Source organism: Perca fluviatilis, chromosome 6 (genome assembly GCF_010015445.1).
Source record: "Perca fluviatilis chromosome 6, GENO_Pfluv_1.0, whole genome shotgun sequence".
NCBI lineage: Eukaryota > Metazoa > Chordata > Actinopteri > Perciformes > Percidae > Perca > Perca fluviatilis.
In genome coordinates, this window is record NC_053117.1 from 14536544 (window position 1) to 14551543 (window position 15000).

The 15000-nt window shown below is 42.1% G+C and overlaps 2 protein-coding genes across 3 annotated transcripts in view; one reads left to right on the forward strand and one right to left on the reverse strand.

The window, feature by feature from the left end:
* qsox2 (quiescin Q6 sulfhydryl oxidase 2) overlaps positions 1–11320 on the reverse strand; it is a 12596-nt gene extending 1276 nt beyond the window's left edge. Inside the window, exons 1-13 of the mRNA XM_039804218.1 lie at positions 10929–11320; positions 7397–7497; positions 7209–7257; positions 7010–7115; positions 6424–6514; positions 6189–6334; positions 5470–5625; positions 5256–5385; positions 2892–3014; positions 2658–2808; positions 2204–2392; positions 1622–1877; positions 1–1580 (exon numbers count right to left, since the gene is read on the reverse strand). The exon at positions 1–1580 is cut by the window's left edge and continues 1276 nt beyond it. Coding sequence (XP_039660152.1) covers positions 1268–1580; positions 1622–1877; positions 2204–2392; positions 2658–2808; positions 2892–3014; positions 5256–5385; positions 5470–5625; positions 6189–6334; positions 6424–6514; positions 7010–7115; positions 7209–7257; positions 7397–7497; positions 10929–11163 — 2046 coding nt within the window. The 5' untranslated portion in view covers positions 11164–11320 and the 3' untranslated portion in view covers positions 1–1267. The remainder of the gene's footprint in view (positions 1581–1621; positions 1878–2203; positions 2393–2657; positions 2809–2891; positions 3015–5255; positions 5386–5469; positions 5626–6188; positions 6335–6423; positions 6515–7009; positions 7116–7208; positions 7258–7396; positions 7498–10928) is intronic.
* Positions 11321–12135: 815 nt separating this feature from the next.
* cfap77 (cilia and flagella associated protein 77) overlaps positions 12136–15000 on the forward strand; it is a 6802-nt gene continuing 3937 nt past the window's right edge. The window contains exons 1-3 of one of the 2 annotated variants that reach the window (XM_039803809.1): positions 12136–12324; positions 13695–13791; positions 13932–14015. In XM_039803809.1, the coding sequence (XP_039659743.1) occupies positions 13953–14015 (63 nt within the window). In that variant the 5' untranslated portion in view covers positions 12136–12324; positions 13695–13791; positions 13932–13952. The remainder of the gene's footprint in view (positions 12325–13694; positions 13792–13931; positions 14016–15000) is intronic. The other variant, XM_039803808.1, reaches the window with a different exon arrangement.

Sequence of the window (15000 nt, forward strand, 5' to 3'; positions counted from 1 at the left end):
GCGCACGCACGCGCACACACACACACACACACACACACACACACACACACACACACACACACACACACACACACACACACACACACACACACACACACACACACACACACACACACACAGTGAGTCTTCTTCTTTACTTCATTCGTTGTATTTTTGTTTATAGTTGCTACAAAAACTAATTTAATGTTCAGTCAAGTTTAATGTTTGAACTGTACTGTTACATATTACCGAGTGGGACATATTTGGTCAATAACCAGATTTAAGAGACTTTAATATGTTCAAGCATCAGCTGATGGGTTATCAGGTTTCAAGATTAATTTCATTATTTGACTCAAAATCCAGAATTGGATTTCACTTGTTTAAAAAATAAAAAAAAAACACCTAAAAATTAATTATATACAGTGTATATACACACACACACATAATATATATACATATGTGTAATATATGTATATATATATATATATATATATATATATATGTGTATGAACACACTTTCTATCCAGTGTTCTGCTCAGTTTCTCATATATAATTCACCAAATCATTTGTACATATCGAAACTTTTATAAATGTCAGCAGTTTGTGTTTAAAATCAACAGCCAGCAGTCGCCACGACACAAACCTGCAGGATCGAACGTGACTGTTGAGCTAATTATTAAAATACTTCCAATCAATCAGTTTGTCTGCAATGACAATTATTCATCAGGACGGGTCTATGTTTCACAGTTTAGAGAAACACACACACACACGCACACGTGCACACACACACACACACACACACACACACACACACACACACACACACACACACACACACACACACACACACACACACACACACACACAGCCCAGTGTTTGTGTAGATGGAGGCGTGGCCTTAGAAGAAAGGTTTGCCGTCTGTCAGCAGGTTAAAACATTTGGCACAAAGTGAGCTCAGCAGAACCAGGCTGGTCCAGTTCAGTCCCAGTGTGCTGACTGGTCTCCCATCATGTCCCTCTTTGGGACCATCCAGGTCTGACACACAGGTGAACATATACCTGGCCCGTCAGAGGTCTACCGGCTACAGGTACAACCAGGGGGCATTGTTCTGTGGTTTGGGTGGACTGCCTCTTAAAACAGGTGCGAGAGACCCACAGAGTCCAGAACAGGACTACAGATATACACTTTAAACTCCATAAACCAGTTTGATCCTGGTTAAAATAGTCTGGTCTTGGTTAAACTGTTGTGGTCCGGTTTAAACCGTTCTGGTCCGGGTAAAACTGGCCTGTCAGACGTGGAGGCGGGAGTGTCGGAGTTTCCACCTCCTGGATCGGACTTTGAAGAAGAAGAAAAGGAGCATGAGGAAGAGGCAGGAGCAGACGTACAGCACCACACAAAGACTCATGTCCACGCTGTTAAAACCCAGACCAAGAATCCAAACACCTCCTCCTCCTCCTCCTTCCAGAACCTCCTCCCTCAGAGCCTGGTGTCCAGGTCGAGGCTCCGGCTGCTCCTCAGATTTCTCCTCCGGCCCCTTTCTCTCTCCTCCTCCTCCTCCTCCTCCTCCTCCTCCTCCTCCTCCTCCTCCTCCTCCTGCTGCTGCTGCTGCTGCTCCTCCTCCTCCTCCTCCCCCCCCCCTTCCCCTCCTCCTCCATGGTGCTCCTCCTGAGGCCGGCTGGTCCGGACAAGATCGGTACCAGGAGGAGGTGCAGGGAGTCGTGGGGGAGTCAGCGAGTATTTGGGGGACATGTTGGAAGCTCCATAGTGTTGTCTGAGGAAGAAGAGGACGTTGTCGTGGTTCCAGACGTGGACGCCATTTTTCTCCTCGTGGCAGGAGGAGCAGAGGGAGGGGCTCGGCCACGGAGCTTTAGGGAAGAGGGGGTCGTCACTCAGAGAGCCTGAAGGAGGAGAGAAAGAGGAGAAAAAAAGATATTAATAGATTCTGTAGCCATTATTGTCTGTCTTATTGTACTTGCTGTTTGGGGGATAATCATTCAGTTTTGGAAATACAGTTCCCATGATGCTTTGTAAAGAGGAAGTATAATGTTCTGCAGCCTCTTTTTTTCCATGATTTCTAAGTGGATTTATAGACGTTTATTCTGGATGGACATCAGAGATAATGATATCCTCGGGAAGTGTAAGTCACACTGAATGATAACAATATGTTTCATGTCTGTGTGTTCGCATTTCACTCAGTTATGAGGAAGAGAAGGAGTGCGTGTACCAGCTAGTCTGTAGTTGACCATGTTGTGTTGGTTCCACAGCCAGAGGACCTGGTCCTCTCTGTTCTGGACTTTCTCCATACTGACAGCAGCTGCCTGTTCAAAGTGTCGACCGCACTCCTCGCAGCCGAAGAACGTCCGGATGTACCGACGCATCACCTGCAGCACCGGAGCCGCCTCGCCCTCCAGACCTGCGTCAGACATACGGACAGAGTCAGGACAAGACAAGAGAATAAGAAATCACAGGAGGGTGTGCATTTGTGCTCTCGTACTTCCATCTTTGTCCATCCTTGAAAGCAAACCCATTTGCGTTTTCTTGCCGGACTACTGTAGCATTTGCTATTCAAATTTCACCTGGAGGGGGCCAAAATATTAGACTGAGGGTGCAGGGCCTCACACGTCAAGTTCACACAGTTCACCGCCCTGTGACAGCTTTCTGTGTGTGTGTGTGTCTACCTGTGTTCTCCAGTGCAGTGGGCGTGGCATCATGCTGGACGGTCAGGACGTGAAACAGAGTCCAGAGGGAACATGGGTAACCTCGAAGCCCCGCCCTGCTGCCCTGGCAACCAACCCAGCGAAGCTCCGCCCCCAGGAACACACCTGAAATCTGGACAGGAAACAGGAAGTCAGCTGCTGCTCTGTGTGTGTGTGTGTGTGTGTGTGTGTGTGTGTGTGTGTGTGTGTTCTCACCCTCATCTTGTTGTCCACAAGGTCCAGGACAGCCTGGTAGGGGATTCGCAGTAGCGGCAGACTGAGCAGCCAATCAGAGAGAGTCTCCATGAGCTTCACCACAGAACCCCCACCTGGATACAACTGTACAGGTAGAGAGAGAGACAGAAATTGGCTTCAGTGGGACTCTGCTGCTTTAATGGCAGCAGTGATACAGAACTCAGCTGGTGTATTAGTTTGTGCAGTTTGCAAAGGGGGTAAGCGAGCGTCTGGCAAGCGTAGCTCCTACAGCACCATTTTGATGCTAACAAGCACTCACCTCCCGTTAGCATCCCATTGACTGCCATTCATTTTGACGCCACTTTGACAGCGAATAACTTTACATCTGAAGCGTTTAAAGACTCTATTTGTCCATTGTGTATTTCTAAAGAAACACGACAATGTATAAAAGGCTCCATTACCTTGTAGCTCACGTTATGGCTCCGTAGCAGACGTTTTTGTAAAAATAGTCTAACGATTGTGTCATAACCACGCGACTAAGGCCCGGGACACATTAAGCCGATTATCGGCCGTGGGACAGTCTGGCGAGGTCAGTGACTCAAATCTGTTCGGTGTGTCCCGTGCCGTCGTCCGTCTGGGGGGCTGTCGGCGTTCATTTTGGCCGACCTGACATGTTCGGTCGGCGGCAGGGCAGTCGGGACTCACCCGGAAATGACAAGCGCAATGAGGTGACTAGAGTCTCTCAAAATCTGATGAAAATCTTTTAAACTGACCTTTTGTTGAGCTGAAATGAAGACAGATTCAGCTACTGCATGGCCTATTTCTCGCTTAAAATGTTTTCAGAAACACGTTTCAGTGAACTATTTTAGTACAATATGAGATCGTATTCTAAACGGCCGCCATGACAGTCTGGCTCTCAATATCCGGAGAAAACAAACCCATGTGACGCGTTCGTCCAATCAGCTGCCGGTTTTCATTTCTTGGGCAACATTACAGATTAGCGCCGCCTGCTGTTATGGAGATGTATTACGTCTCGTCTCCTCTCGTCTTTTTGGTCTGTTCTGTGGCAGTTTTTTGGACCTCGGGGACGCGACTGATCATATCGACGGGGTTTTCTGTCAACGTTCGCCCGTCGGCTATATGTGTCCCGGCCTTTACTCCTCATTTCCACCAGATGCGTAACGGCTGCGGACCGGCTCCGCTGCGTGTCTGCTGCGTGCTCCGCCGTCAGTCAATACCCACCAGGTCCGGATTTGTTGCGGCACGGCTGCGGCCATGACTGACAGCTGTAGTCACAAGGACCCACAAGTTCTCGCGAATTCAGGTAGAATAGAACCACAAAACCAACACCAGTTAGTTTCCATCCCGAGGAGTAGAGGGGAAACAGCTCTGTGCTGTGTTTTCAAGGTGTAGTGCAGGGAAATATGATCTGCCGTGAGCACGGTGTATTTTATTTTGAAAATTAACCGGATATTTATTTTGTTTCTGTGCTTGCCTTCCTGTCGCGCACTATCTGCCCTGTGCTATAAATTGATGCAGAGCTCTCAGTGTATCCGGGAAAAATAGAAGCTCTGCGTATCTGCTCCGGAGGGCTGCGGATCGCCGGAGCTGTGCCGGAGTCGGAACGCAGCCGTTATGCAGCCAGTGGAAATTCACACACTGACTTTAATGGAAACCTAATTACTCCGCCGCCGTTTCGGAGCCGTTCCGCATCTGATGGAAATCCACGGTTACTGTCGCATAGTAGAGGAATTACCGTATAGTACAGGAGAAGCTCGCAGGCAGTTTGGACTTGCATTTGCTGTTTAAGTTTAAATACTAATGTTAACTAGCATTTTAGTTAGCAATAATTAGCCTGTGGCTATGTTATCTCCTTACATATACCTACACTCTCCGTAAGATTGGGAATGACTGAGATTTCTCTTGGCACAGCTACCAGAAGACTTACAACTTTCAGACACGTTGCTCACGTCACATTTACGTTGTCTCTGTCAGTTGGAGGCTGCGCAGTAACGCTCAGCGCTCACCGGAAAAATGCTTCTAATAGACTTCACTGGTCTCCGTCCAGAGTAACGGGATCTGTTGGTCCAGTTTATATACTGTCTATGGCAGTTTGTAGCGACAGTTCAGCGCCAGCAGGGTGAGAAGTTTTTTCATCTCTCATTCCATCGAACTGATTTTCTATTTAATACTGGTGGACGTACTCCATGTGTGCGGTCACTGATGTACATTGTTTTACGTGAGTTTGAGTTGTTGTTTTTGAGCAATTGTGTTTAAAGATTCTGTAATATATTGTATATGTTTTATGTTTTATGTTTAAGTCTGTATTCTGTGACAATAAATGAAAGTGTGATCCTTTAAAAAGGTCTGAAGCTCTGTTGTTACCTTTGCGACCAAAGTGACAAAGTCCTTAAAGATCTTCAGCTCCTCTCCCTCCAGGGTATTATGAGTAGCCAGCTCGACTCTCAGCAGGTAGTGGAGGGCTGACTCCAGATCAGCTGCGTACACCTTTGACCTGCAGACAGACACAAACAGATTGACTGAAGATCCAGACTCTGCAAGCCAAGCTGAGGCGTGCCGGTCTCACTGAGTCTCTGACCTGTCGAAGTCCCTCCAGGGCTCGGTGCTCTGTTTGTCTGACAGCGCCCCCATCTGGTCTTCACTGGTACTGCTGCTGCTGCCAAATTTCAACCTGCGCTGAACTCCTGGTAACGTCCTCAACAAGGAAGAGAAGAAGAAACGCAACCGCTTCTGACTGAAGAAGAAAAAGAAGAATAGCAGGTTGGTGTGTATATATTTAAACAATTACAATATTTGATGAGACTCAACTCAGCTCTGTGCCGTCATGGTGGTCAAATATTTCTTGTGAAACAGAAACTGAATCTGAAGAGACTTCCTGGTCATATCCAAATAAATACAAATAAAAACTTAATGAGGAATAAACTGTGTGTGTGATGTTGTATGTCTATCTTTGTGAGAACCAACCGTTTCAGACCACGGACATGAGACCATTTTTCCATTATTCACAAAACCAAGACAGTTTGATGTGGTTTAATGGTTGAAGTTAGATAATATTTGAGACACCTGCCCATGTAATCGAGAATAAAGTGTATCGACAATGTTAATCTCATTCAAAACCATATTTCTAGCAGATATATTGACTGTAAGCAAACATCTTATATTAGTTAACTCACAACAAGTCAGTTGTTGCTCCAAGTTAAAGAGTGTGTGTGTGTGTGTGTGTGTGTGTGTGTGTGTGTGTGTGTGTGTGTGTGTGTGTGTGTGTGTGTGTGTGTGTGTGTGTGTGTGTGTACTCACACATGCAGGTGTGTGTGTGTTGTGTTCGGGTGCAGCAGGTAAATAGAGGGGAAGGTTGTGATCTTCAGAGCATCCAGCAGGGGGAGATCAGAGCTCAGAGCTCTCTTCACCTCTACACCTGAGTACTGCAGCAGGTCCAAGATCACCTGACAGACAGACAGACAGACAGACAGTTAGAGCCTCTGATCTCCAGTTAAAGTTGAACTGTATCCTTCTTTATTACTATTGCTGTTACCTCTCGTCCTACGTAGGAGTCTGGTTCCTCTATGATGATGGCGGTGTAGTGATCTGACCTCTGACCCAACAGAGGGAGCAGCTCCACAGAACTACAGACAGACAGACGGGTTTACACAGAGCCAATGATTCTGTCAGTTCATCTGGACACTATAAAATGTCAGAGTCACAGTTTCCTGCAGCCAATGGGTGATATGACATCAATTGCTTAGTTTGTAATTTTTGCTTCAAAATTGATTATTAAAGTAGTTGATGTTCTTTTTTTTTTGACGATTGTTTCAGCTATATCAAACATCATCACACTGCAGAAGATGGAACCAGATAATCATTTGAGTTTTTGCTTTGGAAAATGGCTCGTTGGTTTATCAAAGAACAATTTTTAATCATTTAAAGAAAAATCTTTCACAAACTTTTTTTATAGAGCCTGGTTCTGATTTGTTCTGTCAGGTTCAGTCAGGTTTAATCTGGTTCAGTTGGGTTCAGTCAGGGTCTGTCTGGTTTAGTCTGGTTCTGGCTGGTTTAGTCTGGTTCACTTGGGTTCAGTCCAGTTCAGTTTGGCTTGGTCTGGTTCAGTCGGATTCAGGTACCTGTATGGTTCCAGTGGAGGACAGTGATCAGGCCGGTCCAGCTTGGTGTGATTCTGCAGGATATTCACCATCAACTGTCTTACTGACTGGATCTCTCTGTCTGCACCTGGAGATAGACAGAGAGACAGGTACAGAGTAGCATGAGACAGGTAGTGTAAGACAGGAGGTCAGAGACAGGTAGTGTAAGAGTGTGTCTCACCTCTGTATGGTGTCCCTCTATCTGTCTCTGGACTGTGAGCCCGGAAATACTGAAGACAACAAACAGTAAGGTTATTACACAGTGGTACACACTGTTAGGGTATTATATGGTACTAGTACACAGTAAACCCAGTCAGACTCAGTACACAGTGCTAGTACCCAGCAGTAGTACTCAGTGTTGTGACATACTCTGAATGTCGGGTAGAACTTGATGCTGAACTCTTTACAGATGTCAAAGTTTTCCTCCTGAGCGCAGTCCAACACCGCCACACTGACCGCCTGCTGCCAGTCTGCGAGACAGACAGGCAGAGACAGGGAAGGACATGAAGGGAGAAAAAGGGAGAGAGAGACAGGGAGAGAGAGAGGGGGGGGGTTATATTCTTTTTTTATTTCATTCCCTCACATACACACTTCTGAAACCAAACCTACACTCTGTGTGTGTGTGTGTGTGTGTGTGTGTGTGTGTGTGTGTGTGTGTGTGTGTGTGTGTGTGTGTGTGTGTGTTTTGTCTCCCAGCTGCCAGTCTCTCAGAGTTCAGGGGGGCTGGGGGTCTTTGTCTCAGATGTCCTTTGACTCCGACAGCAGTTCCACACATAAAGAGAGAGAGAGAGAGAGAGAGAGAGAGAGAGAGAGAGTTTGTGTGTGTGTGTGTGTGTGTGTGTGTGTGTGTGTGAGATTGTCAGAGGGGCAGCTGGTCTCCACTTGAATTATTCCCCAGAGAGATAGAGGCAGATGGAATCTAAAGACACAGCAGACTGATTCCCACAGGTTCCCCTCTGTGTGTGTGTGTGTGTGTGTGTGTGTGTGTGTGTGTGTGTGTGTGTGTGTGTGTGTGTGTGTGTGTGTGTGTGTGTGTGTGTGTGTGTGTGTGTGTGTGTAACACTGATTGTGTTTCTACATTAAAGATTAATGTTGCAGTTGTTGTTTCACTTAAACTTTAATAACTTTATGAACAAACATACTCAGTTTACTCTGATATAAAACCGAGAAAAACTGAAAATCTAAAATTCAAATGTTTGACATCATCACCAATCAAAGTGAGAAAGAAAAGAAAAGTTCATTGATTATGTCTGATGGACATTTTCACTGTTTCTCACATTTAATGGATCAATAGAGAAATCAAGAAGATATTTATCAGATCCATGTTTTTATTTCTGGTTGTGTATATTATTATTATTATTATTATTATTATAGAATTGTTTTCTAAAGATCTCACTAACGTTGCCAAAAACCACATGTGCAAAACGATATGATCTTCGTTGATTCTACATGTGATAGTATCGAAAGCCCCTAAAACAGAAAATCTGATCTACAATCAGATTTTCAACCTAAGGCTGCAAAAAAAGGAAAAAAAAAATCCAAGAATAAAATGAACTGGTCCAGGGTTTACAAGTGAAGAACATTAGAAAAAAAAAGAAATACAAAATACTAAAAGCAATGAAAACAACAAAAAGAATATGTCAGCCCACTATCAGGAAAACATTAAACATAATAATAATAATAATAATAATAATGTTAATTACTGTTAACATTATTACAAATGTGTTGGTATGTGTTCAGTGACTTTTTCTGTACCAGCAGCACTTTGTGCAGGTTGTTAATTTATTTTTATTTTTTATTCTGTTTTGTCTGCCCAGGACTTTTTCTTTTCTTTCTATTGAGTATCTTCTTTGTGTATTGTATAAATGTTGAGAAATTCTATTGTGACAATCTTCGATCCAGCAACATGTTCCACAAAGCCTGTTTGACTTTTTATTACATTTTATTACTTTTTAATTCCATTTTTATTATTTGCATTTTTAACTGCTTGTATCGCTTTAAATGCACAATATGTCATTTTCTGCCGCTAAGGGTCTGTCAATCAAAACAATAACATTGCAGTCAGCTTCTCCCGGTTAGGATTCCTTCAGTGTTCATCGTTCAGGAGGTTTTTACTGGGAGCCCAATTATCCACAGGGCTCTCCTCCTCTCCAAAACAGACGTACACTGTGATTATAAAGCAGTGAAAACACTGAATGAAGCAGTTGCAGGTTAAAAAGCAGTGTTTCTCCGACGCTGTTCAGCTCATCGTCGGACGGGTATCAAGCAGAGCTGCTGCTAACTGCTGATCCAGACGTCAAAATCAATTCAATTCTATTTATAGTGTCAAATCAAATGTTGTTATCAAATATGTTATCTCAGTGTGCTTTACAGAGGTAGTAGAGTAGAGTAGAGTCATTGACTGTAAAAAAGTCATTGAGTAGGCTACAGGTAGAGTAGGTAGGCCACATTCTATAATTTATAGAGACCCAACAATTCCCCCAAGAGCACTTTCACTTATCCGGTTCATCTGGTTAAAATATATAGGCCTAGTTAAAAACCACCACGATCCAAAAAGTGTATCGGAATCGTCAAGATGTGACTCAAAGTGGATAAAGTCAATTTATGACAGCTTCTGACAGACAACCAAAACACCGATGCACGCACAAAGGGACGCCATCCACAGGCAACGAATTGTAACGGACCGTAATTGTGAATATGTATGTTGGAAGTATTTCGGATACTGTAAGTGTACTAGTCTGGCTATCACCAGATCAAGGTTTACCTAGTCTATCAGTATAGCCTACCACACAGGTCAACAAAATATATAACATAGGTCTCGTCGTTTTAAGACATATAATATAATATGTACTGTCAGTTAAAAGTATTATACCTTTAACTGACAGTCCATATGCTTTCAGTGTTTACATACAAACTGCTTTAAATGCTTAAAGCTGACAAAGAAAACCAAGCAAACCTTTAGTTTCATACTGTTTCTCAGATGGTGAGTAGGCCTATTATAGCCTATTATAACCTATATATTATAATATAATATAAAGTTGTGTCTAACGTTAATTATAATTAACACAAACTGATAAAGGATTATTTCAGTGAAGGAGTTCTGGTTTAGAATGTGTTGAAATCAATACACGCATAACTGTGGAAAAATCGATATTAATTAAAAGTCTTCAGAGCTCTGACTCTGTTAGCTAATTGAGCTAACAGCTGATTAAAAACACTTTTATTCAACGTTAAACTATTTAAGTCTCTTGTGATTCAGGTTTGACTTCCTGGAACAGTCCTCTGTTGCTGGGATACCTGAAGTATCACCTGTCTGTTGCCTGGAAACACGAGCTCATCTCTCTGTTAGCACAGCCACCTGTTAGCTTAATCGAGCTAATTTACTGCTGGTTTATAGGAATGTCTTAGATTATGTTTGCTAGCGTCAGTGGTGTCAGTAAAAATAAATCAAATAATGCTTATTAATAACATTACGATTAAGTGACCAAAACGCAGCTATACTAAATAATCAATATTGTGGTAATACGTGTTTATTGAGATAAATATTAGGTGAGTCTTCTCTAAACCATTATTGTGAGCAATCACACCATCACTCAGAACTTCATTCAAAAACCTGTTAGTTTCCAGCTGCTTCGCACAAATTAAAACACTTAAGTCACACGAGGAGGAGCTGAGCTTTTTCTGTAATTAAGTGTTGATGTATTAATTTTATTAATGCCGAACTAAAGTGGGTATACGATAGAATCAGAACACACCGAATGATACTTTAACACGTATCGCCGATCAACCATCAACGAACTAGTAGTCCTATTTTGAATGGAGTCTGGTGTTGCTGTTTACAAAGGAGAATGGCACCAACCGGGCGGACGGGGAACCAAGCCGAGTGTGTTTGCTGCTGTACCTTTGACATCCTGGGCCAGAGCCTTCCATGTGCTGGAGTACTGGATGCAGTGTCCACACCAAGAGGAGAAAAACTGGACGAGCCAGGCCGAGGACGAGTTAATGACGCTGGGCTTCAGGCTGCTGCTACTGAGGATCACCAGCGGGTCCTCCTCCGTGTACAGCCGGGCTGCGGTTCCCAGGGACCCAGGGACGAGCCAGAGTACGACCGCCGCTTTGAACCAGAACCGGATCATCTCTTCCGACTGGGGTAGGACACACCGAAATAGCAGGCTGTCAGAGAGCTGCAGAACTGACAAATTCTGAAGTTCTGCCGAAAACAAGCAAAGAGACCCGGGGAGACATGAGAGCAGCAGCTGTCCGAGAGCTACGTGTGTTACCAGCAAGAGGAAGGGACGGACGTCTCACTCTGACGTGTTTCCGGGAAACAGAAAAACGGCTCAGTAAAAACAGAATAAATATATTTAAGAAATAAAAACTATATCGATGACAAAAACAAAAAAAACAACAATTATTGAACAGGATAATGCTTTACCCTAGTAGCATATATATATATATTCTTTAGTATAGAATAGATATATATCTACGAGGGTTAGTGTTTCTCAAATGGGGTACGCGTACCCCTAGGGGTACTTTGGAGCACTGTAGGGGGTACGTGAGATTTTTTTTAAATATGTTAATTAAAAAATAAAGTCATGCATAATTCCCTGAAAAAATATACTATAATAGTAAATTAATTTAGTAATGTATTTTAAACATTTGTATTAGCATTTAAATGTTTTTCAGTTACAAAGTTGTTGTTTAGTCAATCAGACAGGGGTGGTGCAGCGCTGTAATGTACCTCTTTATACAGGCTTTTTTTTTTTTTTTTAAATGCTTTCCGCTGGTCAGGGGGTACTTGGCACAGAGAATAATTCACTGGGGGTACATTATTGAAAAAAGTTTGAGAACCACTAACAGTATGCTTATACTTACCTGATTGGTTTGGGCTGCTAAGGTAACGACTCTACTCGTGTCGCTGTTTTTACTGAGGAATGAATCACGTTTACCATAACAAATGTAACCCCTCAATTTCACTGTTTTTTCAAATGCATTTTAAATATACTAGCCTCTGCTGCCCTCTGCAGGGCGAATCAGGTGCTTATCTGTTACACTTTATAATATAAGAGTCTCCAGGTGCACCCCACCCTCGGTTCACAGAAGTGAAGTCTCCATACATCCATGGCATCGATGTAGCTCACTCGTGGATGTATTAAGAGAAAATCTCACTCTGTTAAACTTTCATCTGAAACTTCCTGTTGAACAGTTGTTGTTGTTTTCTGGTGCAGTTTTACGTCAAAGTTTAGCGTCATGTTTCCATAGCAACGGAGCAGCTCGACACCCGAGGACACGGATAGGTCTGTAAATTAACTTATTACTAGCGTTAATTATCTGTAAATTAGCGTCTAGCTAAATAACGTGTTTATGAACAGTAATGAGTACTACAAGTATCAGTAGTTGTATCAGTATCAGCAGTACCGACAGTATGAGATATCTGTAATAATATTACCACAACACCACAGCTAGCTAAAGAAGGAAACATTTTGTGTTTAAATGTCTTTTTAAACCGAAGAAGAACATTTCATTGGTTCCTTTTGATTTTTGACTGCATTTATTTCTAATATGCAGGTTGTTTGAGGCAGTTTTACACGCACACATACTTTGTCTTTATTTTTATGAACACTGAAAAAGTTAAACTCACTGTTATACATTAGCTAACCTTAAATCTATTACAACTTTTAGAGGATTCAAAACGAGCTTGTTTTAATATTTCAAATCAAGTTACAGGTTGTTGTTTTTTTGTACTTAGCTACAGTAAAATATGTTTATTAACATCCTGTCGAAGCGTGTTTGTGTTTTCGTATTCTTCTCTGTGACAAATCATCTTGACTGTTGACCGTTTCATTCGGGTTTGTTTAATTTCACCATGGTTACTAGCTAATGTATCTGTATCTGTTTGTAGCATCATTCAGAGACTACTGTTGTGATTGGCTAATGTGAAACCGATTCTGTTCCACAAGAAAGACAACTTTATACCAGAAATGACTCAAAAAAATCAGCCTCACAACTACTTCACTGTCATGTTCACTCTATAACTTCCCACAGGCGGTACTCAAATATGATGAAGAATATTGTTCTTTAAAGGTTTAGTTAACGCAAATAAAAAATAAGTAAGTAAAGTTTATTTATATAGCACTTTTCACAGATAAAAATCACAAGGTGCATAACAATAAAGTGAAATACAATACATAAAAGACATAAGAATACAAAGGAAAACATAGGTACATAAAATCAGACAGCCATGAAAACCCTCGTCTAACTAAAAGCCTGTTTGAATAGCAGTCTTCAACTGCTTTTTAAAAGAATCAACAGAATTTGAACGACGTAAATAGAGCTGCAGTGCATTACACAAACTTAGTGCCACTGCCTGAAATGATCCATCCCCTCTGGTTTTAAAATGAGTGCGGGGGACCACTTACGAAAACGAAAATCAAAATAATTTCCTTCCTCAATCTGTCCAGTCAGTTTTATTTGACATGTTTGCAGATTTATAACAACAAAATATAATTCTATGCACTTCTTTGACAAAACAAGCTCAACTAAAGGGCCACTTACCAGGTTTTTTTTTTTTTTTTTTTTTTTTTTAAAACTGTGTCACGGTCTTCATCAATGGAAGGTGCTGGATCTGATACCATGCATTTGTTCATTTCATCAAAATCACTTTAAGGAATCCATGTCAACAACAAAAAAATAAAGACCTGTGATGCAGCTGGAAGCCAATAAGTGGACCTGCAGTTTGGATTGTTTCGTCAAAGTATTTTAAGGTTAATAAAGGGACTTTTCTACTTCGACAATTCTTCTTTTCCATGATCTTCCTTGTTTAACCAACATGTACTGCAAGACAATACTTCTTCCACCCGTGACTGCAGTACTAACATTATTAATAACTGCTGTCACACCACAGAAGACCGTCTTCACAGGAAACATGTCTTCACCCAGGGTGGGTGTGGTCAGAGACTCCATGTTGACCAGACCACTGCTCATCAAGGTAAACAAGACAGTGCATGAATATAAAGAATCCCTTTTTTAATTCCTGTCAAATAAAACATTCACGGGAAACATTTAAATATAAAAAATAAGTCAAAATACAAATATTCTGTAAATGCTGAGCAATTCCTATTGAGTTTTGGAGGGCTTTTACTGTGAAGGAGCTTCAAGGCTTTTACTGTTAAGGAGCTGCAGTTAGTTAATCAGACTGTATTTATGCTGTCACTTCCTGTAACCAGTTGTGGATGATGCATCATACAGTTTTAGTGATGTCATAATGAACTGTCCTTCAGACGGTCTGTTGTGCGACTGTCGATATTCTGCTGCGTGTAAAACCTCCTGATGAACACTAGATGGCAGTACAGACACAGACTGAGCTGTTAAGGTCCAGACGAGTCAGTGGGCCTGGGCCCAATGATGAGCTGCTGGGCCCCCAGTGACCCCCTCTTCTCTATATGTAGTATGAACAGTTTAAATTAAAATATATGTAAGCACTTTATACGGAAATAAGTATAAAGGGGCCTCTTCAGGTCGGTGGCTTCCAGACAGAGCTTATTAAAATGGATATTGCTTCCTTACTTCCAGGCAACTGCTGGTTTCAGTGTAAAAATCAACCAACTAAGAGTCCAGAGAGACATCAGTCTATCTTTATTACAGTTTGAGATCAGAGAATGTTTGGAAAATTCCCCATGGTGGTGCATTCAAGGACATTCTGAAGGAAATAAACACATCCTGTTCACAAGATGTTTTTTTTCTGTTTCAGTCTATCTTTATTACAGTTTGAGATCAGAGAATGTTTGGAAAATTCCCCATGGTGGTGCATTCAAGGACGTTCTGAAGGAAATAAACACATTCACATCATCCTGTTCACAAGATGTTTTTCTGTTTGTGTTTCTGACAGCAGAGATCATGGAGGCAAAACTTTCTTTGGACGTAAAAGAGTCCCTGAATGCACCACTGAGGAGGGTTTAAAATATTCTCTATCA